The 27,550-nt window shown below is 41.5% G+C and overlaps 1 protein-coding gene across 1 annotated transcript in view; it reads right to left on the reverse strand.

Annotated features, from left to right (window-relative positions):
* Positions 1–562: 562 nt before the first annotated feature.
* LOC133168180 (seizure protein 6 homolog) overlaps positions 563–27,550 on the reverse strand; it is a 57,294-nt gene continuing 30,306 nt past the window's right edge. The window contains exons 2-16 of the mRNA XM_061299523.1: positions 23,692–24,405; positions 23,147–23,268; positions 15,232–15,424; positions 11,032–11,217; positions 10,264–10,432; positions 9,677–9,843; positions 9,401–9,595; positions 7,318–7,456; positions 3,764–3,960; positions 3,171–3,365; positions 2,761–2,952; positions 2,494–2,688; positions 2,327–2,365; positions 2,129–2,237; positions 563–2,042 (exon numbers count right to left, since the gene is read on the reverse strand). Coding sequence (XP_061155507.1) covers positions 1,883–2,042; positions 2,129–2,237; positions 2,327–2,365; positions 2,494–2,688; positions 2,761–2,952; positions 3,171–3,365; positions 3,764–3,960; positions 7,318–7,456; positions 9,401–9,595; positions 9,677–9,843; positions 10,264–10,432; positions 11,032–11,217; positions 15,232–15,424; positions 23,147–23,268; positions 23,692–24,405 — 2,972 coding nt within the window. The 3' untranslated portion in view covers positions 563–1,882. The remainder of the gene's footprint in view (positions 2,043–2,128; positions 2,238–2,326; positions 2,366–2,493; positions 2,689–2,760; positions 2,953–3,170; positions 3,366–3,763; positions 3,961–7,317; positions 7,457–9,400; positions 9,596–9,676; positions 9,844–10,263; positions 10,433–11,031; positions 11,218–15,231; positions 15,425–23,146; positions 23,269–23,691; positions 24,406–27,550) is intronic.

Consider the following 27,550-nt stretch of genomic DNA (forward strand, 5'->3'; position numbering starts at 1 on the left):
CTTCTGTCCTCTGGGAAGAGGTACAGGAGCCTGCCCTCCCGCACCACCTGACTCACCAACAGCTTCATACTCCAGGCTGTTAGGATCCTGAACTCTCTCCCCACTTCTGCGTAGCGTCCTGTACTTTTGCGCTCTATTCTGACTGTCTGCTGTATGCACACTTGGTCCATTTTTGCTCCGCTTATTTATTATGTTATTTGTTTATTTGTTATTTATTCATCACTCTTATTTATTCATTGTTTGTGCCTTCTTGTTTTTATTTTTTTGTGTTGTTTACTTGTATGTATATTGTGTACTGTGTCTTGTCACCGTGGGACAGTGGGAACGTAATTTCGATTTCTTTGTGTGTCTTGGCATGTGAAGAAATTGACAATAAAGCAGACTTTGACTTTGACTTGACTTTGATTCTCAACTTTTGCACCAGTGAATGTAGTCTCCCTCACATCCATGTAAATGTTAATCCTTTTGACTATATTCATACGACTTGTTTTGTTGCTTAACGAGGCGCAGTCGGATTTGTCTGTTTATAATCAGGCAGGAGACATGTGTTGTACAGGCAGTTTATTTACAAAGAGCAGATCCAGACACGCAAACAAAATACAATAATATCGGCAAGTTGACAGAAAGCTAGATGGTAGGAATTTGTATGGAACAGATTTCAACAAAAGCCCCTTTCCCCTCAAGGTCTGCTACTGAGTTAGGGCTTCAAAAATACAGAGAAATCAAATGATCACCTTCTGTCATAAGCAATTCAGTTTATAAAAATATCACCATGGTGATCCACAAATTCACAGAGTCGACCTTGGAAAGTCATATTTACAAACCTTCATAGGGAAAAAAAGATGAACAGTGCAGAGGGAGATCCCCAAAGGCAAAGCTTGAGCAATTCAAGGTCTCTAAATTGACACCTCTTAATCTTTTTTTCATTAGTCCTGTAAAGACCAGACACACACATCAGTCAAAGGGCAGTTGATATAATCTGTGAAACAGTTTTACACATGTTTGTACAGCATACAAAGTATATTTCTTTAGTTGTAATATACAAAGGCGAATTAATATGCCAGTCAGATGTGTATTTGGTAGATTTGTGTGCACGTTGTAGGGATGGTTTGTTATTGAAAGCATTTATTTCAAAAACTCTCTAGAAGATACTGGTGACTATCTTATGTGTATCATAGATGTAACCAGCTGTGTCTGTCTGCATGCAGACATGATGTGACCCAGGAGCACTCTATCATTCTGAAACCGACATAATGTTTTCATCAAGAAGATTGTGAAGCAGTGTGAAAGGTTGGAAGAGGTAGTCAAAATGGTGGCCTGGTGGCTCGGGTGACAGCCGGAGATCTCACCTCACAGTTGTCAAGTGGCGCCAACATGAACATTATGACCGGCTGACAGCTTTAGTATCTAGAAAGTGCCTGCCACTGCTGAAGGAAGAGAGGAAAGATTGGAGAGGATGGTTTATAACCAAATGCATGCTTTATAACAAAATCCAATCTGCTGTGAAGGTGATATGGAGACAAATGGAATGATGCATTTAAAATGAGCAATCAGTGCTAAGTGTTCATCCTTCATTTTATCACGTTGACACAATGCATTCTTGCTTTTGTCCTTTTTGTGCACAAGCTCACATGTGCGTTCAGTGCACATTACCGCATGCAACATGGTGACAGAGCAATTCAGTGATTCTCATTGTTGTTCTACTTTTTTTTCTGTATTGCAATGTTGTTGAGGATGGCACATTGGGAAATTGTGACGTCAATGCATGTACCACTTGATTGCCTGCTGCTGAATTAAAACGGTGACGGGAAGATGAGTTGCGGGTGCCCTCTTCTGGTGAAAGATGAAATGGCAACAAGATGGCCAGCCAGACAAGGACGATTCAGGACAGCACGCTGGTGTTTTGTGAATCCACAGCTTGCATGGTCATCATGTCCGTACTTACTCCTCTGTCGTAAACTGGGTTGTCGAAGGCTGCCTCCTCCGGCATGTTGTCATACGGCGGTGAGGAAGTTGGCATGCTGATGGGCTTCCCTTGGAGTCTGAACAACAGGGGGGAGGAGTGACATCATGAAATGTGCATTCGTTTGCAAAGGTCATGCGTAAAATGTTGAGTACAACCACGTACTTTGCAGCACAAACATAAATGCAGAGAACAACCACCAAGATAATTGCAGTTGGAATGAAGACAGCCAGAGTAATATTGGTTCCCTCGATGCCATAATCGGTATTGACAACTGTGGGGTCAGAACACAGACAAAAAAAACAAACATTAGTTTTACAAAAATAATATTGATGCTGTTGCCATATTCAAAGCATAACTCACCGTCAGGCTTGTGTTCGTTCACAGATCGACTGGAGGAAGCTGGAAAGAGAAAGGTAATTGGTCTTTTTTGTTATTGTTACACAAAGCGCACGTCACAAACTAAACATAATCTTGTTTTTGCAGCAAGAAAATCAATAGCTCACACTTGAGAGCGTTTGTTTTGTTACCTCGACAAGCGGGCGGCGTGCTGTTCCACTGTGACGGATGTCCAGGGATGCAATAGATTGTGGCCTCGCCCTGTAGCTCATAGCCTGGGTGGCAGGAGAAGGTCAGCATCTCGCCAGCTTGGTAAAAGGCCTTTTCAGAATTTTGTGCGTTGGTGGAGAGGGCACCGGGGTTCCTGCATGGCTCGTACTTTTCAGCTTGAGACAAATGTATCAAATCGAAATATTGAAAGCAGAAATAAAAACAAAAACTGGCCTGTAATTACTTACGAAGACACTTGGGCAGCTGGTCACTCCACTTGGGTCTGGCAGCGTCTCGGTTGTAGCAGGTAAGGAGGCTACTGCCCGACAGGATGTAACCTTTGTTACAAAAATACTGCACTGTAGATCCGACAGCAAAGTGGGTGCCTGTGTTCACCCGCCGACTGTGCTCCACATTTCCAGGGTCCTGACATGTCACCACTGTTGTACGAGGGGGGGTGGGGGGGAACACAAATATTAGGAGGGATCTCTGAACACATCAAATTACTCTTTTGATCATCCGAAATGATCCTTCGTTCTGACAAAGCAAAACATTCCTCTGAACGTCAAGAGCTGGCAAGTAACTCGCGGTGTCAAACAATAGCTCAGCAGACACAGCCATGGCATTCATTACATGATGGTACCGTGTTGTTTCACACCTTCCTGACATCTTGGCACGTCACCGCTCCAACTGAGATCCCATTGGCACATGAGGATCTCAGAGCCCGCCATCTCAAATCCAGGATAGCATTGGTATGTGACCACGGTGCCGTGGATGAGGTCAGGATGCGATGTGCTCTTCCAGCCATTGGTGATTTCCGGCAACTCCGAGCAGGTGTCGTTCCTCGGCACCTCTGTGGACATTGAGGATGAAAGAGACAGTGTGCCCGGTAGATAAGGAACAACGGTGTGAATGCTGAGATAAAGCAGTGGGGCATCCAAACGCAAGGTTTTCTATGTGAATAAAACAAGAGTGTTTTGGGACGCAAATGTAAACAAAGGCTCGAGATGTTTGCCGGGAGGAACGCAGCGGGTGGCTTGGCGCCAGTCGATGCATAATGGCAAAGAACACAAAGCATCAGGCAAAGCAGTGGACAATTAGGTGTACCCAATTATTGTGTTCCTGTTTGTCTCTGTTATCGAAGGCAGCACACCTGTGATGAGCCAGACAAACAAGGCGAAAGCAAAGAAACGATCCAATAGACAGACCTTTTTTTTTTTCTAAATTTTCTATTGTGTGTTTCAAGCTTACCAAAAAAGTGGACTACAAAGCCATTGTTGTAGCCATAGATATTGGTGGCAGGATCGGACTGAAACTGGATGGTGACATCCGCCATGGACGTGTAGAGCTTAAAGTGATGACGTTTGCCGCTGTATTGGCCAAGAATGTTGGCTGACAGGTCATCACCATCGTAGAAGGTCAGGAGGTCGTTTTTCCCCAAATTGAGTCTGTGATGCAGATAGAGAGGTCATTATTTTCATCTCTAAATCAAAATGAGATATTTATTGAAGTTCATAGTATATTATAGTCCCACTGATTTATTCCGAACAACTAATAATATCATATACATTGAGCTGTGGTTTTCTTTTTTGTTTAGATTGAATTTTTTCACTTTTTTTCTTATTTTCCGGTGCTTCACGTTCATGTTTTGTTAGCTCGTTTGGTTTTCGCTTCAACCAATCAGCTACCTCCGGCCACTCATGACTCGTTCAGGTTTTCCTCATTTTCTCTTCAGTTTGCTTGAATTTAGCTGCCTGGTTTCTTTCATTTGTTTCATTTGTTTTTTCATCTCTTTCTTTTCATTGTTGTCATGTCATGTTGCACATAGTAGAAACTGTTTCATTTTTTGCTTTGTTTTGACCTTTCTGGCAACATTTTTGCTCGTAAATCGCGTAAATAGTTGCAGTATTAGTTGCTTGGACAAAGAAAATCCCCAAATTTTGTGTGACCACTTTGAATACAAACCTTTTATTGGGGTGAAATTTTATCCATGTATGCTTTGTTTTTAGGACAAAATGTGCGAGTGTTAGGTGATGTGAGTTTAGTGATTAAAATTAGGTGTGACTGTGTCAAAGAAACAAAAGGAGTCTGCACAATCTCACCCATATTATTTCTCATCTCCTTCCTCAACACCTCCTACACCCCCACTTAACATCAAGCAATACTTAAGCTTTATTCTTCCACGTTAGGGAACATTTCTACCTGAAATGTATGACATATTGTGAAACATCTTGCAGGTGCAAATGAGAAAATGTATCAGGCAAAAAAATGTCTTCACCTTTTCACAATTCAAGCGTGTTGGCTGACCACAGCCCATAAAGACTTGAATGAGCAATGGAACCTTATCAAGCGCCAACGGTCTCACAACAATCAGACCAAATGTGTATCTTCCAGTTAACAATCTTATCTATTGTGATTGGCTTCAGTCTCAGATTTCCAAACATTCAGCAGGCGTATTTGCCCCATTCTTCTTTTTTATTCCATGTGATTCCTTTGATCAGATCTAGTCTGCTTTCTTCACGTACATACAAGAACCACTAGATTTTTTTGCATTCTTCATTTATTGTCTTGTAATTTGTTAAACCATTTGAATGGCACACTGGCTTTTAGTAAAGCCTGTCATTACCATGGCAACATTATTTTAGTGGTTTAAATTACGATGAAACAACCAGAAGCTCTTTTATTGTCTTTTTTTTTTTTTTTTTTGCGAGGTACAATCAACACAAAAATACTAAATCGTGTCCTATACGGGTAGGGCAAAATGGCCTCATTTAGTGGTTAAAAACTACTGAACTGAACTGAACTGGCCCCGCAACAGCAACCTGGCATTGACTTGACTGATACCCTTTTCGAATCATGACAATTCTTCTTTCATGCTGTGCAAAACCAATTTTCTGAAAGGCTTGCAGTTTGCCTTCAATGGTGCGCATGGTTTTGCTTGGTTGAGGGGTCTTTTTGAAAAAGAAAAATCTATTTTTAAATAACAATGGCATCTGCTGAATGTGTGTACATGAGTCTTTTGAATCTGACCTGCCAAGCCTAAGGAGTCTAGAATTATCCTCAAAAATCTAAATTGCTTTCAATGTCATGCTTTGAAAAGACAATCTGGTAATTGCTCTCATGTTTGACAACTAAATTGCAGGCTTCTATTTCACACCAAGCATGCGGGTTACACTGTAATGGTGCAGACCTCCACATGAGGGCTCCCCAAACTTAATATGAGCATTGGAAAGCTTTTTAACAGTTCCCTATTGTGTAATACAGTATTGCGAAACATTTTTGTAAACCCTTGTGCAGGTGCAGATCAGCTGCAACCTCTCGTGTGCCTCCATGCTAATTAGCGAGGAGCCAACCCCCCTGTTTGGCCCAAATTAATCAGTCCTCATTATGCACGCTGCTCCTCTGTCATTTCCAGCACAAGCACGGTGATGAATGATAATATAGAAAATGTTCTCATTAATGTGGGGCGGTGTGGACCAGCAGCACCCATCCCCACTCTCTGTGCTTCGTGTTTTAATATTGAGACAGCACTCATCCACAAGAGCCTTTTGTCAAGTCAACACGCATGACAGGAGCAAACAAATTTGAAACCCCCTCCCTCCCCCCAAAAAATGTAACCCCCTAATTTTCTCCCATTGTAGAGATAAGCAAATGCTGTCAAGGCCAAGCATCGCCGACCCTGAGTGCCATGGATGGAGATGAGCTAACCTCAAAGTTATTTAGTTTTCAATTTTTTTTTCTTATACCAAAGGTGAAGTGGTTGGCTTTGAACATTAGATATTAATCCAACATAATCACTGCACTTTCCACTGAATGAAATGCAAGCTCCCTTTGAAGCCATGACGTATGAAAAGTTAGCTTCTAAAAGGAAGGTATTTGGTAAGATCAAATGTAAGGAATTTAAAGTGATTTTGTAACACGATGCACGTTTTAATTGACAAATGTGAATATGTGCATCAACATTGTAGTATGCAGGAATGAAACAATAACGCCAACATAATCGTATAAATGCTTAAATGCACACACAACTGGCATACACAATAACCAACAATAGCCCGGGATGGGGATTGTCTGCTAGTCAATCTTCCGACAGCCCGCGGCAGCATTCCCACTGGTTTAGATTTAACCTCCCCATGCCCTCGTGTGTGCAAGTGCTTCAGGCAATAACATCATCACTTATACATTTCTTTGGGCCATATATGACTGTACAAAAGGAGAATGATTCTGATGAAGAATCAATTGTTTTTTGTTTGCTCGTGGAGTGCAGGAGGATGTTTTATGATGTGGTCTTCCAACACTGTTTGGGAATATCTGAACGAGGGGAAACAATGTTAGCCTAAGAGTAATAAGTGAAGGAGAATCAATATGAGCCCGTGCTGATGTGCGCACGTCTAATGTTGACATCTGTGTGTCGAGTTTCAGTTGGGAGGGCTGGATAAGTGGCTCAGTGGATCATTGCCAGAGCATATTCATTTCAGAGCCAACTCTGAGTTACACCAGGAAAGTGAGAGCAGGAAGGCTTACTGGCTAATCTGGTCGAAGAACGAGCTGGAAGCAAGGCAGAATGCTTAATGTTGAGGACGGGGAAGAAAAAAAAAAATCTAATTAGCGACTGCAACTACAGAAAGACGTTCCCATGTGCCTGTCATAGTGTGTCGGTGCAAATGTGGGCGAGATAAAGTGAGGCGGAAGAGACAGCATACGCTTGTGTCAAGAGACGGCGTATTTAACGTCTGGAGGTCGGCATGACCTCCAAGACCCCTACGTCAGAGTTTCCAATCGTACACCTGAGTGCGGCGCCTTACACTTGAATATCGAGCATGATCCTCTTGTCCTCTTCTACGTGGATGCCCCAGATGCAGTCCTGCCCCTTGTCATAGGCCTCTGGCCAATTAGGAGACAACACCACCCCGGCAGAATCGGTAATCTCACCGCTGCAAACGGCTGCAAGACAAAAGACGGACAAAGCTTTAAAAATGTATCGCGAGCAACTTGATTTCACCACCGTAGTTTTCGGACTATAAGGTTCACCGGGGTATAAGGCCAGCTCAGTGGCCTAGTGGTAGAGTGTCCGCCTGGAGACTGGAAGGTTGTGGGTTCAAACCCTGGCCGGGTCATACCAAAGACTATAAAAATGGGACCCATTGCCTCCCTGCTTGGCACTCAGCATTAAGGGTCGGAATTGGGGGGGTTTGATCACCAAATGATTCCCGAGCGCGGCGCCGCTGCTGCTCACTGCTCCCCTCTCCACCAGGGGATGGATCAAAATCACACGGGGATGGGTCAAATGCAGAGGACAAATTTCACCATACCCAGACGTGTGTGTGACGATCATTGGGACTTAAGCTTTTTTAACTTTTAAGTAATACAGCAAATGAATCAAACTTTATTCAACTTCAGTTCGACACTCAGGCACATCTCATTATAAGGCACACTCTCAATTTTTTAGCGTACTAAATGATTTTAAGTAAGCCTCATAAACCAAAAAATACAGTTAAGTCATGGAAAAGGATGACTGCGCACCAAGAAGTATATTTCTACTGAAGCCAATAAGGACTAAGAATATTCTGAATGTTCAAACATATTTAGGTATATTCAAACATATTTAGGAACGTTCAAAAGTATCTTGGTACATTAATACATACGCTCAAACATATTTTGGTAAATTCAAAAATATTTTGGTATGTTCAAACATATTTAGGTGTGTTCAAAAGTTTTTCGGGATGTTCAAACGTACTTAGGGATGTTCAAAGGTATTTTGGTATGTTCAAACGTACTCAGGTACGTTCAAAGATATTTTCGTACATTCAAAAATACTTTGGTACCTTCAAACGTATTTAGGTACGTTCAAAGATTCAAATATATTTTGATACGGTCAAATGTATTTAGATAAGTTCAAAGGTATTTTGGTACCTTCAAACGTATTTAGGTACGTTCAAAGGTATTTTGGTACGATCAAACGTATTTAGGTCCGTTCAAAGATATTTAGGTACCTTCAAAGATATTTTTGTACGTTCAAACGTATTTAGGTGCATTCAAAGGGATCTTGGTATGTTCACACCTATTTTGGTACGTCAAAGTTATTTTGATACGGTCAAATGTATTTTGGTACGTTCAAACGTATTTTGATACGTTCAAATATATTTAAACTTGTTTGAACATACTTAAATGTATTTGCTACTCGCAAATATCCGTTCGAACATTGTTAATTAAATACGTTCGACTTTGAACTCAAGTGCATTTGCCAGTCAAAATCTTTTTACTCCTCATGGCTGCTCCACGTACACGTACTACTTTTGTACTTCTTACTGTATATCACAGTAAATAATATACAGAAGTAAAAAGGCCATGTTTTCATATGAAACAATCTGCATTTATATTGATGTGATAACCTCCAAAAAGCTTAACCTGAAGTTAAACACAAGAACAACACATTCTTGCTTCACATGGGAAAACAAAGCATTCTATCAGTAAACCACAGGGTGACCGTGACCCAGGGGGGTGCAAATGATTTTTTTCTTTCTCTCGTTTTCTCTGGCTGAGCTTTACGGGAGAGTTTTTCAATTTTGCTGTGTTGCAAAAATGAGCATACAGCCTATACTGGCTTTCTATAAGGTCATCGTGTTGTGTGCGTAGATTGTAAAAGCACAGCTTATGGTAGGCTTTCATGTAACAGCAATGAACCGCTCCTATGTACTTAAGAACCAAAGTTAGTTAACATGCTTAAGATTCACTTTCATATCAAGGTAGTTCCCTAATAGTATATGTGAATTAAGATTTATTTAAAGATGTAGCACAAAATTAAAGCTTTTGGGGATTCATCCAGTCGATTTGTGTGTAATTTAATTGCCTCAGAAAGAGTCAAAAAGGTTAAATCAGCTCGCTCACCCCTACAGGCTGGTTCGGTCTCATTCCATTGAGCATTTTCAGCATCAACACACTCGATGACCACGGAGCCTTGCTCCAGCGTGTAACCGGGGTCACAGGAGAACTCCACCACAGCCCCGACTCTATATGTGGAGTCACTGCCGCTGAAATTGCCGTACTTCACAAAAGGCTGGTAGCACATTCCTTTTGCGAAAGCTAAGGTGAAATAAAACAATAAATAAATAAATAAATCAGAGTAAACAACTGTTTGACTGGCAAACAGCACAATAAGCTTGCCTTCATATCTCATGGCTGCACCGGTGGAGGTCAGCATCCCGTCTGTGGTAAATTCCACAAATAGATAACGTCCTGAGCTCAGCACTCCCTCGATGGGCAAATACTCCACCTCATAGGAGTCATACACTGGAGGGGAGTCAATATTGTTGCCGTTCTTAATCAGCAGTCTAACAAAGGGAAGTAATGATGAAAATAGAAGCAAGGTTACCCTTGAGTGTTAAGAGATGCTTTAAAGGAGCTGTGATAACTGCAATAACATCGTCTGCCACCTCAAAATGAGGTCAATGGTCATGTGTGGGATGAGAGCAATTTGTGCTTACAAATTCTCACTTCGCTCTGTTGCTAGGGTAAAACAGAAGCCAGTATCCACTTACAATATAAGTCTCAGTCCCTATAACGTTGTACAATGTAATGTGAGCTATATGATTTTATACAAAGCAAAATGCCTTCAAAGCAATGCTTTACAGTTAGCCCTAATGGTATCATTGTCTGTCCTGTGTGTGCAGTGTTATGTAGGTATGCATTGAGGGTATGCCAATTCCCTTTTCATTTCAGTGCGTGCATGTGTGTGTGTGTGTTTTCTCCACCTGTCATCATCTTCTGCCAGAGCCACCTTCTCAAAGTGAATGTGTAGCCGATGGTCTTCAGGGGCCTCCAGGACCCAGTGGCATGTCAGGTTGTTGCTGTAGTTGGCAGGAAATCCAGGCGAAACAATGCGACCATAGCTGGCATTTTTGATCATACCGCCACAGGATGCTGGATGATGGTGAGGAGAAAGGATCAAATGAGCCACACAAACTGGAAGGTTGTTGAGAAAAGTCTCTGGACAGATTGGATGGACCTCCTGCAGACTGGCCAACATTAAAAGATTCAACGATAGCGGAGGACTGCGAGCGAGAGATTTGTTAAAAATGGCAGCGGCGGAGGCAGTATCGGCTCAGAGCAGCTGCACGCGGGCATGGAGCAAGTCTGGATTTGGTAGATGAGCATTTTACCAGCAGGACAGGGAAAGTCATGCAACCGGCTTCTAATTAAGGCAGCCAGATGCTAAGTGCCTCCAGACAATAAGTGTCCGTGCTGCTAATCGTATGAAAACACATTCATTTGGCCCTGGATTGTACAGTAATCAACCCAGTAGAAAACAACCAGCCACCTTTTGTTAATCAGAATCATTTGTTCCCTTCGGAGACAAGCTGCAAATGAGCGGGAATTTTGCACACACCAAAACGCCAATTCCGATCAAATGTAACTGTATTTGAATGCAATACTGCTTTTCTACCAGAATCAGCTGGGATAGGCTCCAGCTCTCTATGACCTTGAACCCAGTGATGCAGAAAAATTCTTCTCTGCCTTACCAATGCATTGGGGCTCCTTCCCACTCCAGTACGGTGTGGTGGCGTTGCGGCAGGTCAGCATTTTGAGACCTTTCAATCTGTAGCCGGTGACACAGTTGAAGTAAGCTTCTCCACCGGCGTAGAGGTGTGTCACGGAAACTTCTCCACCAGCTGGTTCTTTGGGGAATGAACAGCTCAGCACAAAAGCTGAAGAAAAGCAAGAACGCAGAAATCATATTTGTGTAAGGAGGGTCTTTAAAACTTGTTGATAGAACATCATTAAGGGCTTGTAATATAATATTGAATATCCTCTGTGTGTTGTCATAGTTGTGGTTCCAGCTGGTTAAGATCAATGTCCCAAGACTGGATCGTTCCCGTTGAAAATAAATGAACAATATGCAATAGGACAAAGCTCTCTTGTGAAAGTCTAATGGAAGCTATTAAACAACCTCTCTTCCTGTCTAATAACCACACGGTTCTACCTCATTAGGGTAGGCCTTTTAATGATAGCGCTACAACTTTTAAACTCATGGAAATGTGTGAACACCATAACAAGTAAACACAATTAGAGCCAAAATGGCTTAGCACAATAAAAGCTATTGTGTACTGTCGACAACTTTGGACGTAGTTTTAGTACAGCAACTTTCTGCTTAATGAGCTGTCGCTAAGCCTCAATTATAGCTAATATAATGGTTACAGAAAGCGAATATTGAAAGGTTACATCTGCATAAATGCTTTCCTGGAGTGAAGATATTTGACTGCATGCGAAAAATAAACAAATATCACGAGCAAAGTGCATTTCAGAGAAGAGAGTGAGAGAGAGCTAGAGTCCACACATGCCAAATCCTGATAGTCAGTTTGGAACACCTTGAATCGTTTTGGTTGTCTGCATATTTTATTACCAAGATGATGATTGCTCAATTGCACCAAAGACAGTTTTCTTCCCAGGCACTCATTTAGAAGATAAAAACTTAACATTATGAGACATATAACTTGGTACTAAACATGCCCGTCTCGGAAATTAACCTCGAGGGAAAATAGCCGTAAGTGCCTAATGGCCATAAAGCGCTTGTAAAACTGCCCTTGTCCCTTGTTTTAATTTAATGACTTATGTTTTTCTTTTACACAAGCCATTGCTTTCCCGCCACTAATGAAAGTACAACCCGCCGCAACCGCCCCTCCCGCCCGACAGCAAATCGTCAAGCCACAGGGACGAGGCGCACTGCCCTTGGGTCATCCATTCAATTCGTCGTTTATCACGAGCTCCAATGAAGCTAGTTATTGCTATTATCTTAGAAGCATTTACATCCCTATTGAGCGTGCAGTGGAAGAGCCGCGGGGCAAAACTTGTAGAGCCAATTCCAAAAGTATTAAACGTGGTGCTGCTTCCATTCCACTAGATGCCGGGCCATAAAGTCTGATTATTTAGCTATAACAAATAATAGCAGTAGCGCACGGGCTGCCTGAAAGATTAGCCGGTGGAAGCGTTAGGCCACAGGAAACATGCATGGCTTACGTTTTTAAGTGACTGATTGTTTTAACGGGAGGTCATGGAATCAGATCACGCTCACGAAAGGTTAGCCTTCATCCCACAAGAAAATGGAATCAATCTTTGCCTGGGGGGTCCAAGCAGTGGGTGCATGGGTACAATATTCTAGGTGTTATCATGAAAACCCATCATACCGTTTTTTTTTAATTTGATTTATATTGTCTAAGTGGTAGAAACTCACTACAATAATGTCATAGAAGCATCCATCAGTCGCAAGCGGCGCTGATGCGGCGGCAGATGTTAATTACTCCGAGCTGAGACCAAGCCTCCACAACTCCATCCGCCCGCTCATTCCATGCTTGTCCAATCACATTTCTCACAGCCCATTATAAAAGACAAGGTGTCGCTGAGGCTTGGTGGAGAGACCAACACAAATTGAAATATCTGCTGTGTGCGCCCGCCCCGTTTAAAATCAACTCAGTGCAGTTTTCTTTCATGTGGATAGGTTTGATTTAAGTTTAGAGTAGAATTGCACTCACGAGAGCGCCGCCCTCTGCCAAGGTTGAACGATCCTAATTCAAACCAACAAGACATTCTTCCGATAAACTTACCTCAAGATTCATGTGGTGCACTGAGGAAAAAAAAGTAATAGGCTTAACAATAATAAGAAAAAAGTCATTTCTGTGTGTGTGCTTTCTTTCAAATGTTCACAAAGGGACATAGCCTTGCCCTTCTTAACGCCTCCACTGTATGCAGTGGTGTGAAATAAAGAAATACTTTGTTGTATTATCTCAAGTTAAGCTGAGCCTTTATTTGACTATTTGTATTGTACATTTGAAAACAGATTCCAATTAACCCTTTGTCAAAGGAGGCTTATTTCTTAGAACCTGTGCGAATGTTGGCACACCAAGACGAGAGAACGATGAAGTCAGTCTGGGTTGAAATCTTGATTCACATTGTGAGGTCTTATAAGGAGGTTAAAAAAACAGACAGCAGTGCCATGGAGTTACAAAACTACAAGTTTCAAACTCAGATTCACCCCTGCGGGCCAAACTCGAGCCAAGAGAAACGGAGGACTATATATAAACTGAATGTAGCATGTTGTATGGTACAGTAATCCCTCATTTAATTGGTTCCACGCCCACCCGCGATAGGTGAAAATCCGCAAAGTAGAGAACATACATTATTACAATATCCTCACAAGGATTTTATGAACTTTTATTTTATTTTTAAACACTTTTATGTACTTTTAAACGTATTTTTAAACACCTTTGTAAACATTTTAAAGTCAAATCGACTTTTAGAAATATTCTTATTCATCTAAATAAATAAGAAAATAAAGAAAATAAGAGTAAATATATTGTTACAATATATCTGCACAAGACTTTTATTAAACTTTATTGTAGTTTTAAAGACTTTATTGTTTATTAAACACTTTTTTTTGCATTTTTAAACACTTTTGCAAACACTTTAAAGACAAGAAACATTCTTGTTTACGAACTATTTAGTAAACACTTTTGTGAACATTTTAAAGACAAGCTGACTTATTTACTAACTAACTACTTAAACACTTTTATAAACATTTTCACCAAAGTCTCAAAGTAAAAAAAGCCTCCCTGATGAAGCCCAAGTCTGATATGTTAACACAGAAAGTGCGGGAGGCTGAGATCAATTGTAGTTAGAACTGCTAAGCCAATCAGTTTCAAAGACACAGCTCAACATGTTACCATTGGCCATTAGTGTCATATGATCAGACAAAGCCGCGCACTCCAAGTGACGCCGGATGTCGCTGATTGTGGAGGGGTGCAGTTGCCTGTCTCGTTGCCTGTCTTGTGTGCTTCATTTCTGCACATGACGATGTGAATGTGTGTGAGTGAGACATTAAAAAAAAAAAAAAAATCCGCGATGCACTGAATCTATCCGCAATATAAGTTTTGAAAAAAATCCGCGATAGAGCGAAGCCGTGATAAGTGAAGCGCGAAGTAGCGAGGGATTCTTGTATGGTTATTTGCAAAGACGTATGCCATCTGTACTGGCCCCTCAATGTTATCATCAGGCCTGACCACAGGGCAGCAGAGCACAACCAGCAGAGATGGGCTGATTTATTTCCCATCGCTGGCAATGTTTGTTCAATGCCTTTCATTTTGGAGCTGATGAAAGAGTTGCCGTAATGTGGTGGAATGAATGTTTTGTTGACCACCTCTACCATCAACTCAAATCGATGGGGCATGTAATTGGCGGCCACTTTGTACGATTGCTAAGATAAACAGACATTGTTGGAAGATCAATGTTGCACAAACACGCACGCAAGCACATACCCTTGGCAAGCTGAAAACAAATTTATGATTCATAATATATGCTGCCGGTGCTTGCTGATGATTCATTCTAGCAGGTTCTTCTGCTCACTGGTTCTTATTTAAGCACATTTAAAGGATCATGCGATGTAGTTTTAGCATATTCAAACCACATTGACATTTATTGGGAGCAACACTTAAAATTCAATAGTGATTAATTTTCCACTAAGGATGTCACATTGAATCCATTTTCTAAAAGGTGAGTGAGTAATATCCATCCAAGTATGTCTTCTTTATGGCAAGCTTTGTCATACTTTATTATATTCAATTCTATGCATCTCAGAAACAAAATTAAAAATTTAGAAAAACGTAAAAACCTTAATAGTCTGGTTCAATTGAACATTTCCTCAGTTATCAGATCATGCATCCTTTTCTCACCTTGGTAATGGAGCTGAAGGACTCCTGAGTTGTGCTGTTGGTCGCTACGGAAACGGATGGAAATCTGGTTGCTCCGACTGCGTAGCACAAGACCCCGTATTAAGACCGACTCATTGGCAAGAAGGAAGGCTTCTCGGCCACCCGTGTCCTCCACGGTCACCTGCTCCCCCTCTGACATACTTGCATTTAGAACCTAGAATAAACCACAAACACACACATTTTGTTGTACAATTCTCATTGTTTTGTCTTAGTTGCTTCTTTATTTCAGCAATTTAATTATTTGTTCCATCCCATGTATGTTCTTCCGTATCAAAAAACTTTGCTTCAATTTTGAAACACAGCTGTGCCATCTATCAGAAGAATTCACAACATGCCAACGGATTCATTGTGACCTCAGGTATGCTACCGAGCTGCAAATATGTTGCATGCCAAGTTTGCCAGAGTTTTAGTTGAGACCGTCAGAAAGCCCCGAGACTGTGGGCAGTGTGCGCACACCGTGCAGAAACATCGACCACAAAATAAATGTGCTCACGTTGACAAACGTTCACTCGAGCTGATGGGGGCTGACAATAAGCACAGGCAGGCTAATGGACTCTTGGAGACTTGAGTTTGGAGGTGACTTCTTCTGGAATTATCCATGACATCAGACTTTGATTGATTTGATTTTTATCACAGGCCACCATGACACCGCTGTGCACGGCTGCACACCTTATTTTTTCATTGTTTACAAAAGAAACTAAGTTACAGTGACTTAATAGTATACAACAGTTTTTTTCAGCCTTATAATGGACCGTATTGTTTTGAAATTTTGGTGGGATTGATATGAACGTAGCGATTTGTCTTCCATAATCGCCACAGCCTGATTACTCATCAATATACAAATGCAATGTGAACATTGATGGAATTATTATGATATACTGTCAAGCCATTATATGCAATGGAAATTCCAAACAGTGCTGTTTGATGTGGTCAAAACTTTTATCCTGATATCTATGTCCTTTTATACCCTAGTCCAGAGCTGAGTTTGGTTTACACAGACAAGGGAAGCTTCTGAAGGACACAGGGGGATGCGGCCAGCATAGAACATTTGGACTGAGCCCCCCAAGGGCCCTGTCATCCGTCACCTTCCCCGGGACCTGTCACTGCAGCCGGCAACAGCTGTCCTGCCTCAATTATGACTCATTGGCCATGTCGAGAGACATCACACCGCCTTAAATTCATCCGTACTGCAGCCAAATGCCCGGAGGAACAGCTCTCTTGCTCACCTGTCCATTCTCTTACTGGCTCATTGGTGTGTGTGAGCATGTGAATTCATGTGATCTTGCACATTTTCTTCTAAACTTCTACTATTGGTAGGGTTTGGGGCATTGATGGGGACAATGTATGTGATATGTGGTCACGGAACAAATTCAATTCGCATGTTATCACTGTGCTACTGATATTACGTATTTGGGGAAAAATAAGAAAGTGCTTCATAATTAGATTATGTACATTATGTACATTATGTATATGTGCCATTTAATCAATGGGATGTGCTCTGGCAGCAATTTAGCTGTTCCTTGTTAATCACAATTAATCACATTTTGTTCAATGATAATGTTATTCCATAATAATGCTTTGCTAATTTATGACAAAGCGAGCCAGCAGAGACATTTCGCTCATATAAGCAAGTGCTTGAATACATTTTGCGCATATAAATTATGTTGTTCTGACTGCAACAAGCTTTTACAGATATTATATTGTTGATAGTCTACTACTGGGGCTTTTACTTTAATTACCAGAGATGGTCCACACACAACTTTCTGCAGTACATTAGTTAATGATGAGCACTTTGCCACACGAGATGCATGAGCACTTTAAAAAAAAAAAAAACGGATAGCAAGAATACCTCACGGTTTGTTTAACACGTTAGCAGATAAGGTGTAATCTGTAAGTAAACACTCTATGAATTAACTTTTCACAAAGGCTGACTCATAGCGATAATTTATTGTTGAAAACATCTGCTGTGGCTCCATAATGAACATTTACAGTGACTCACAGGAGCCATCGCCGATGCTGAAAGGAGGAGCGTGTAATCAAACTCATCCCACTATACATGGAAATTAAATGACCCTGCAGCTGGGGTTGGGGAGGAGGGGGTGTTGATAAATCAACAGCTTTTGGACTCACCAGCTGCAGAGACCTCATTACGGTGATGAAACCCACTGACCGATACACTGAAGCGTTCATGGAGGGTACCTGCCTCATCGCCCTCTATTTTGCATGCTCATTTCTCCATCATGGGGTGAATAAGCCACCTCCAGGTGGTGTTTTGTGCACGTCTTGATAAATTAATTGAAAAAGCAGACTCATTCCGCTGCTCGCTATGTTAAAAACATTATCTCAATCCAACACTCGTCTCCATACAAATAAGCCAAAACCATTTCCTGTGTAGTAGTTGGCTGTCTAAAACAATGACTCCTTACCAACCGGGCAAAACCGGAGTGCTAATGAGACTATGCTGGAAGCTGTGGCTGAATTCATCAATAAATTGTTTGTTTCAACTCATTTTTGCCAACATAATTACTTGCCTGTGGCAAAACACCCAAATCATGTAGTTACCGTCATCTCAAATAGGATAGTCCAATTTTTTCTCTTTTTTTGTTTTTAGCTTCCAGTGTTAACAGAACAGTGCTACCCGTGTTGTTGTTGATGTTTTTTTTCTCATGTGTCATTTTTTAAAATGTTTTTATTACGTCTATGAGTTATGTCAATGCTTGTTCTAGGTTGCGTCGACCAACCAGAACAGTTTTAGGGATAGGGAGTATAAGTCACTCTGTTCCTCCTGCTTGGAAGTGATACATTGAGTTAACAACCATCTTGTGAAAACAAAAAGACCGAAGCCAACCCTGCATCAATCTTATTCATGAGATGAGCTTCTTACATCATCCCCACTTTATCCAATGCCTCTCAAGGCTTGACATTTGAGTTTATTTAGAGCGATGTGCACTTTTCCATAGCTTTCAATTCTTGCCTGGCAGATTACTTTTTTGGATTTTCAAGCACGCATCTTTACTCTCTTTTTTTTTTTTTTTTTCAATGACGACACTGTTTGCTTGAGAGAACACAACCTCTCTGCCAGGCATAGCCTTCTCCATTTATGACAGCTTGATGGGTGCAGCGGCAATTAGTGTCACCTGAAAAGCATTCCTCTCAAGATGGCTAGACCTCATGAAAACTCATCTCAGCAAAGCTCTGACACCCTAAAAAGCTCATCAAGATCAAGCCAGTCTTTATGTCCTGTCTCACTCCCAAAAGGCACAACACAAAGGAGGCATCCTTCTACTACCTACTACCCTATCTCCTTCCTAACTAGATTAAAGAAAGCAATTGTTGCCTCTCTTACAAAGTCTCAGCTTCTCACGGACAAATCTGTTGTGTACGAATTTCGGGATAAAGATAAAGCACACACAATATATATATATATATATATATATATATGTTTATGTATTCAGTGTTGCCCCATTGACGTGATGAGTGTGCTTTGTGTTCAATTAACTCGAAGAAAAAAAGTAATTATCTGCCTCATCAGTTATGCTCAAGCAGCTAGGTCAACGTCATGGTCATTTTTTTATTTCTCTTTGGAAAAAAATCCACTGAATTTAAAGTAAGAGTAGTTGAATCGATATGGCAATTCACCCTGATCTGTGAAGAGGCTGCGTGTCAAGTCTTAGTGCTGCTTATTAAAATGACTATTGATCGGAGTCAGGAGAGCGTGGTCACCGTTTTAGCATCCACAAATAATTGTTATACCTCCAAAAGGGTTAGCTGTAAACATATGACAAGCCCCGAGTCAATTGTTTTTTTAAAAGACAAGACGGTAATCCACGTAATTTCCCAAGGCCCGCTCCGTTTACTTTAGAATCTTTGTTGCCCGATGAAAAGTAGTAGATTGTGGATGTAAATCTGAGGTGTACACAACACACTCATAGTGTGGACAAAATTAACACTTTTTATGAAAAATACTGTATTCTATGAGTTGTCTTTGCAGATGTGTTTTGTCTTTTTGGATTCACTGCAATTGATTGCAATAAATATGAAAAGGTGAAACTTGCTGAAGAAAGAAAATGCTACCTTGAATCATATTCTATAACATTCAAGTCCCATTTATTCATTAATGCATTGGTTGAAAGTGCTGAGTCAAAACAACATGCATGTTTGATGCTGATGGGCCAAGTCAAAGTGGAGATTACATATTTAATTCAAAGGCTGAAGGAGCCAAGACTATTAAGGGTTGAAAGCTTTCCAGTAGAACTGATGCTGATTGAGCCATTGAAATAGCCGGACAAGAAGAAAAACTGTGGCATTAGTATGGAAATGGGAAACAAGAAAAGAACTGGAGGAGAAATGGGATTCACAGTATTGAACACAAAATCTATCCCCACCATTTTCTTGAATGCCGCTGCCTTAAGCCTGTCAGAAAATGGAAACACTCCTCCAATCATGCTTTGTGGCACTGGGAGAAATTGCCCGTCTGGACTCCTAACCCCTTAAATGTATCAAACTCTCCGAGCCTCCCACAGAATACATTCTTCTTTTCCCTGAGAATTCAGACTTTCATGAAAACAGACATGTAAGGACCTTGAGAGTGAGAAAGGTAGAGACTGTAAGCAAGCAGAGAATACCCGCATGAAACAGATGTCGAACAAAAAGCTAACAAGCATCTTATCGATGGGATTCCTGTGGTCATATTAGACGAGGTCCAAAACTGATTTCAAGGAATTCAATACCACTTTCACAGTCTTGTAAACCTCCATCTGTCCTGTATTTCAAATGTGTTGCACTGCAGAAAAGCAGTGAGGATGCAAAAATAATACATACTGATCAATATGTAACTTTATTAGAAGGCAATCATATCAAATGAATTCTTTGGTCATTTATTGCGGCTCTAGTTGATATGAGGTCAGCCTTCAAAAGTGTAGTATGTATTTTATTCTGGACAAAAATCAAAGTGGTCATAAGAGCAGATGGGAAAATCCATTAAATGCTGTGAGCTGTGGGAACAGAGATCCAACAGTTGGCGGCAGACTGAAAATTATCTTGATACATTGGTGCACTCACGATCCCACGCAAGTGTCACATATAAAACAAATTTGACCTTCCAGATGTATTCCTAAAAAAAAATCCACACTGTATTCAAATGTATCTGACTTGTATATTAAGAATCGCTGTAATTAATGCCGAACCGTAGATTTAATGAAAATCTTGCCCTTGAAATTCCTTCACTTAATTGCTCGCATAATTTTCTATTTCACTCTTGTATCATGCAGTTTTACTGATGACTGCCCTTCCTAACAGTAACGACTTACCAAAACATTTTCTTGCAGCAAGATGCTTCTCTACTAATATGGCATGATTTTATTTTTCTACAATAAAATCTTGCCAATTTCAACTAGTCGGATTTATTTGCTGTTACATTGCAATCTTGATGATAGTATGTCTCCCGAGAGGTGCAGATTCCGCCCACAGAAGCGTGTGACTGAGTCCTCGGGAGATAGTTGGGAGAAAACGGCAAATAAACTCATCACGAAAGTGGAAGCAATCAATTTACTCGCTCTGCCGACAGTTCGTGGCATTGCTCTTTTCTTATTGGATACTGTGATTAAAGGGAGATTAGTATCACCAAAATGACTTTGCACAACATGATGAAAAGAGGAAATCTCCAAATGGGAAGCAAGAGCATTGAAATTGGGGTGTCTAATACATCAATTTGTATGTGTGTGTGTGGGGATGGGGGAAATCCATTTTATGAAATAACGGACAAGACTTAAATGTCATGTAATTGCGTCAATAATTACACACAATGTTACAGAATCAAATTGCTCTAGGTTTTGACACTACCGTATTTTGCGCCCTATCAGGCGCACCGGGTTATAAGGCGCACCTTCAATGAACGGCCCATTTTAAAACTTTGTCCATATATAAGGCGCACCGGACTATAAGGCGCATAAAATAGAAGCTTTACTGCAACAAACTGAGGTTGACTAGGGTTGCGGTATGCACCCACTAGCCAATAACCAACGAGCCCTCTGTAAACAATCGCCTTTCTCAAACGATCTCCTATAAAATGATTGGAACTGACTAAAGTTCGATCTAACACATTGGTACTACTTACCTTTGTTTCCCTTCCATATCGATCCGTAGATTTACTCGAAATATTAACAGAGCAGCCTATTTTGACATGGAATAGCCTCGCGCGTATAGCAGCTATCGTTATAACATTAGCCATCCATAATTTCCTCTGAGCCTCAGCTCGCAATCTCCCATGAGCCTCAGCAAAGTGTAAACAATCGCGTTTCTCAAACGATCTCCTATAATAGGATCAGAACTGACTAAAGTTTGATCTAACGCATTGGCACTACTTACCTATGTTTCCCTTCCATATCGATCCGTAGATTTACTCGAAACATTAACGGAGCAGCCTATTTTGAAATGAAATAGCCTCGCGGGTACAACAGCTAATCGGTGACGCCCCCTGACTACAGTTACCGTAATGTTGGGAAGCGATGCGACCTTCTAATTTACTAGTCGTACTAAAACGTAGTAAAACATTTTGGCAGAGCACTGTGTACAACCAGTATGGATCAACAAATTCATCAATTGATCCATATATAAGGCGCACCGGACTATTAGGCGCACGGTCGACTTTTGATAAAAATTTAGGTTTTTAGCTGCGCCTTATAGGGCGGATAATACGGTAATCTAAAAAACAATAACGAGAAAATTTGGAGTCTGAGCCTGCCACAAGAATACCAAGAGACTTAGATTGCCTCCAGGCAGAAGGAGACGACGGCTGATGAGTGGGTGAAACACATGCTTGTCTTCACTGTCTCTTTAAAAAAAAAATGAAAGAAATGGAGACCATGACTTCCCTTTCATCCGTTGTGTCATGCACCGGCCTATAAAGTTCAGCCTTCCTAATCAGCTCATCAGTATGGTGGACGGAAACTCTTTTTCTTGCGTTGATGACTTGAAAGTACCCAATGAATATTTTGTCAAATGCACTGGAAAGTCTGTGATGGTTCACAGCTATGACATCAAAAGTTCTCAAGTCTTTGCCTGTGTGGATATGAGCAGGTAAGAGTCGATGTGGTTCTTGGAAAAAATACTTTCTTCAGAAAGAGTATACTCAGTCAAGACTTATCTTAGCTCTCCAGAGGCAGGGAAACAAAGCTCCCATATACTTTAAAGTCTCCTGCGCTAAATTAGTTGTTTGAGGAATTGCAAATGCCAGGCAACACACACACTGGAAATTAATTCTTATAACCTTTTACAAAAAGACTTTTCACGCAAACATTCAACCTGAGACTGTCCCTGTCCTCCCACACACTCAAGCAATTTCCTGCCTGTCTATCTCCATCAACCCACACAAGAGTGGCGGCAAATATTCTAACACCAAATATGTCATAGCTCTTTACTGGATTAACCCATGCACCCTTTTTGCACTTGAGTATTTTATATAACGACCATTACTGCTTATGAAGCACATTAGAGCCATTGCGGTCTCATATCATTTATAATATGCAACACTATCAAGCCACCTGTAAATAAAAGGGGTCACTTGTAGTGACAAAGTGATAGCTATAATAATTGGATTGGAGGTCCTCTCCACTATTAGGAGTGTTGTGCAATGTCATGTTTTCTTATAATTTACAAAAGTTGGCTCAGGTAAAAGCATAAATATGCATGAGTGGGCTTTTTTTTTTTTTTTAAAGTTTTGCGGAGCCTCTAAGATCACTTCGACCCCCCAATCAAAGTCTGGTGCAGACCTACTTCAGGGAGGCCAAAATATATTTACACAGCAGAATCATTTAATCAAAAGCCCGGTATTGTTTCAGATGCCCACGAAGAATGGCGCAGGGTCTCGAGTACTGACCTGAACCTCGATGCCATACCCCAGGTAGACAGTAATCAAGTAGTTGCACTCCATCGCAGTGTCAAGCTGCTGCAGGATTTCAATGTTGCCCTCAGGGTCAGTGAAATTTAGGCCGCACGACTCTGTGGGAGACAGCAAAAAGACGTGATTTCCTTTTCCTTCACTCCACTGACTCTTACTGACAGCCCACCTGTGTCTCTGTGGCCGGTGTAACCCGTAAACTATCTCTGAGGATCGGTTTTCTGGCTACGGCAGGGACAAATAGGATTGTCTTTGACACATGAGTGCCTCTGGTATTCCTAGTGGAGAGATGAGTAACTATGTGCGTTGTGGAAAATTAACAAAGGTTGCTGAGATCTGCGACTTAATTTTTCCCCCCCTCGGAGATGTGTTAAATCATTCCGGGGAGATATTCCAAATTTTGAATATCCTCTGGGGTTTAGGGTATTGTGACATGTCTGTCACCGTCATTTGATAACTGTACTGTTTTTCGCAAACAATTAATCTATGGAATTAAAAGTTGAAGGAATTAGGAACATACTCACCAGATGTTTGCAGCGTGGTAATGGTTGTGGTGGTGATCACAGAGGTTGACATGGCAACGTGTTCTGTTCGAGATGAAGATAGGTTTGGGGTGGGCTGATTGGGACCGTTTTTGTTTTTGGGTGTTTCCTTCGCCTGGCCTTTCTCCATCCTCATGGTGGATGGCGCAAAGTTGGATTCGGAAGAAAAAGCCTTCAGAGGCGCAGGTTGATCTCGCTGCGATGATGAGGAAGCAGCTGGCATGTTGTCAATATTTGGTGTCACTTGTGTTGTGAGGGAGTGTGTGGTTGGCCGGAGCTTGTCTCCTTCCTTTTTTTCTTCTGAAGACTTCTGAAGGAGCGGCATCAGAGGTCTGGGTGTTGTCGGAGAGAATGTGGTAAGCGGTGAGGTGGCAGCTGCAGTTGCGGTCGAGGCAACGTCTGAGAAGGCTGGAGCATCCTCGTGGGGAACCACTTGAGTGACAGGGTACGCTACATCTGAGCCTGCTCGGGTCTGATACGCCGACATGGAAGCGTCGCTGCTGAAAAAATGCTGGTCTCCCTCAAAATCCCGCAAGAGAAGGTGCTCATGAAGCATCAAGCCTTTGAGAACAGGCCGGTGGTCGGGGCTGTTGATCGGCAAAGCGGTGGTAACCCAGTGAACCTCGCTCTCCGTGTCTTCTGTTGACGGGTATGTGACGTGTCCCCTGTTCAGGGTGCCATCACCATCATTTGGAGCTAAAAGAAAAGACAGCAATGCTTTTGAACAAATACTATTCCAAGATTACATTCAGCACATCTCTCTTCCTGTGTGTATGCACATGTTTGCAGTTTGGCAGTAGCTGTGTTAGTTATTTCAGTACAACGACATCATACCAGCGCCACACAGTAACCAACCCATGAATCAAGTGGGATGTGACACAGTAAACAAAGGAACATGGCAGAGGACATTATTCTTGCTCTCTTGTTGTCATAGATTGTTTTTTACAAGGCGACAAGCTTTGTCTGGTGAGAAAAAAGGCAGTTTTTGCCTTTCTCCCACTGACTTCGCATTGTACCTCAGAAGAGATGCATGGCTCTCAAGCAGTAGTTTGACATTCAAACAGCCTTTAGGTTGCCACACAACTGTGTGACGTGACACAGAAATATTTGTGTCATTTGGTTGTGGCATTCGTCTTCTGGATGTTCAGCCAAAAATGTTTTAAACATTTTTCGGACTATAAATCTCTCCGGAGTATAAATCGCATTTTGGGGGGCAATTTATTCGAAAAAATCCAACACCAAGAAGAGTCATGAACGAGCAACAACAGGCTAAACGATAGGTATGCGAATTTGACATAAACACAAACGAAGAGCTGAGAACGGCCCTGACGTAACATTCAGAGTATTTAAAAAAAACTATTACATAAAATAATAAATAGTTTATAAAACCATCTGTGTCACTGTAATTCATTAAATCCATCGATCGTCCTTTGTCAACAATACGTATGTGCGCGCCGCTGACGGCGCTTGCACTTCAAAATATTCCACAGGCCCATATAACGATACATAAATTAGAAATCAAATAACTATTATATAAGCAATAATATTATCAAACCATCTGTGCACTCTCAATCATTAAATCCATCGATCAAATTCCTCGTCCTTTGTCAACAACGCCGCACGTGAGCCCTGACGTCAGCCTCGTCGTTATTCCACAGATCTACTATATAACTAGATTGTAGCCTTAACAAAGTACAAGGAAAGACGTGGGTTTGGTAAACTGCTCTTTATTTAACAAAACAAACTTCCAGGCGTGTGGCGGCATGGACTTCCAGCCACTGAGGTGGAAGAGAGCTCTATAGAATAGGACTGGGCGTTTGTAAAAGCCATGACCGAGCCCCATCCACCGTCCCCGGACATCCACCCGGGCGAGCGCCGGCCCTCGACTTCCATCCACGGAGGTGAAAGAGAGCTCCCTAGAGTAGGACCGGGCGTGCGTAAAAGCCATGTCCGAGCCCCATCCACCGTCCCTGGACAGCCACCCGGCCGAGCGCCGGCCCCCGACTTCAATCCACGGAAGTGAAAGAGAGCTCCTTAGAGTAGGACCGGGTGTGGGTAAAAGCCATAATAGTTTTTCAAACCTTCTGTGTCACTCCAAATCCTTAAATCCCTCAAACTTTTCGTCCGCCGTGTCACTTAGAAACAAAGCCGCAAATGATGCCGGTAGTACATGGGGCCCTTCGTCATCTTCGTCATCCCGTGATCAATCTTTGTCCTTTATGTAAGCAACCGCCGCGCCACGCCGCGTCGCGCTGCTGACGTCACTTGAAATTCAAATTACAGTAATCCCTTGCTACATCGCGGTTCGTTTATTGCGGTTTCACTTTTTTTGGGGGGGGGGGGAATTTTTGAAAAAAAAAACACATATAAGTCGCTCCTTATTATAAGTCGCCCCCCCACCCAAACTATGAAAAAAACGCGACTTATAGTCCGAAAATTACGGTACTTCTCAAAGCTTTTGAATGCATCACAAATGCGACTACTGTACTTTTCAGGGACTTGAAGTCTACTGGCATTTTTTATCCCAGTGACAAATTCTCCATTTAATGAAACAGTTAAGTCAGAAAATAATTACCAACGTCAGAAGTATGCAGCCAACTAATGTTTAATTCAAACAATTTGATAAATAAATGAAGTTGCTTCACAGTGGAGAAGTAAACAACCTGATAGGATTATTGTTGAACATTTGACCTACATCTGTTAAGGTGACGACTAGAATCCGCGTACTGTGCAATCACACACAGTTAAGTGGCAGCTCATACCACATAATTAGATTGGGTCTCCGCAAGTGTCTTTTTGTCTCCAACATTGTTTGTCTGAGGAGTTAGGACTAATGGGTTTTGGAGTTGCCAAACCCTGTAAATCCATGCCTTCAAAATTTTTGGCAGGCACAAACCAACAGTTAATACAAAGTTCAAATGGATCTAATAGCTGCTTGTTAGTCAACAGCACACATTATAGTGGCAGGATTTCAATCTCCTTCTTCTCGTGAAGGGGGAGCAAGTATAATATGCATCAAAAGAAGCTGTGGGAATTATGGTTTTATGTAAAATAAACAACAACTAAGTCTGGAGGTCAGTCTACCATCAGAACAGTTTTTTATGCACGGTCACACTGAAACGGCATGTGCTTTCCATGCAAATGGATGCTTGAGTTTGTCTGCAAGCAAACATTTGCTGTGGAAATATGACTCGAAAAATAAACTTTGCATTTAAATGCCACACGAGGCACATCTCTTTGCTGATACAAAATGGATCACCGAAAAGGCTTGGGAAACTTTCATTTTTGCACAGCCATGTTACGGTGAAAACATTAGTGCTGGGAGATGAGTGATTTTATGTGAACATTTGATTTTGGTTATGAAGTAGAATTGAGTCATCTGGTCTGACATGTCATTTTATAGACTTGAGCAGGAGAGAAGAAGTGTTTTTTGTCAAGGCTCACCAAGAAGTGTAGTTGCGCTGTTCAAGTACACACTATAATGCAAAAGTTTTGCAACACCTTGCAATGATGGTGATGGTCCTGCTTCTTATCTTTGGCCCCTCAAAATCTCTGTTTGTTAAGCGTTTGGCCATCCTGGTGGCTCCCAGCAGTCGGAATATCGAGTGGTGTGGAAAGATGGAGTGGGGAACTAGGTTAAAGCAGAGTTTCTCACACAAAGATCAATACAAAATCAATGTGTACAGGTTGGAGACCCCACTGTGGTGATTACTGTGCTACCACGATGTTCTCTCGAGGCTAATTGGATGTTTGCAAAAGTTTCCTTCGGTAAGAGTTGGAATCTTCTTTTATTCTTTTACTTTTGTACTGTAAATGTTCATGCGCGTGTAGGGTCTTGTTT

The sequence above is a fragment of the Syngnathus typhle genome, linkage group LG15 (genome assembly GCF_033458585.1).
Source record: "Syngnathus typhle isolate RoL2023-S1 ecotype Sweden linkage group LG15, RoL_Styp_1.0, whole genome shotgun sequence".
Classification (NCBI taxonomy): domain Eukaryota; kingdom Metazoa; phylum Chordata; class Actinopteri; order Syngnathiformes; family Syngnathidae; genus Syngnathus; species Syngnathus typhle.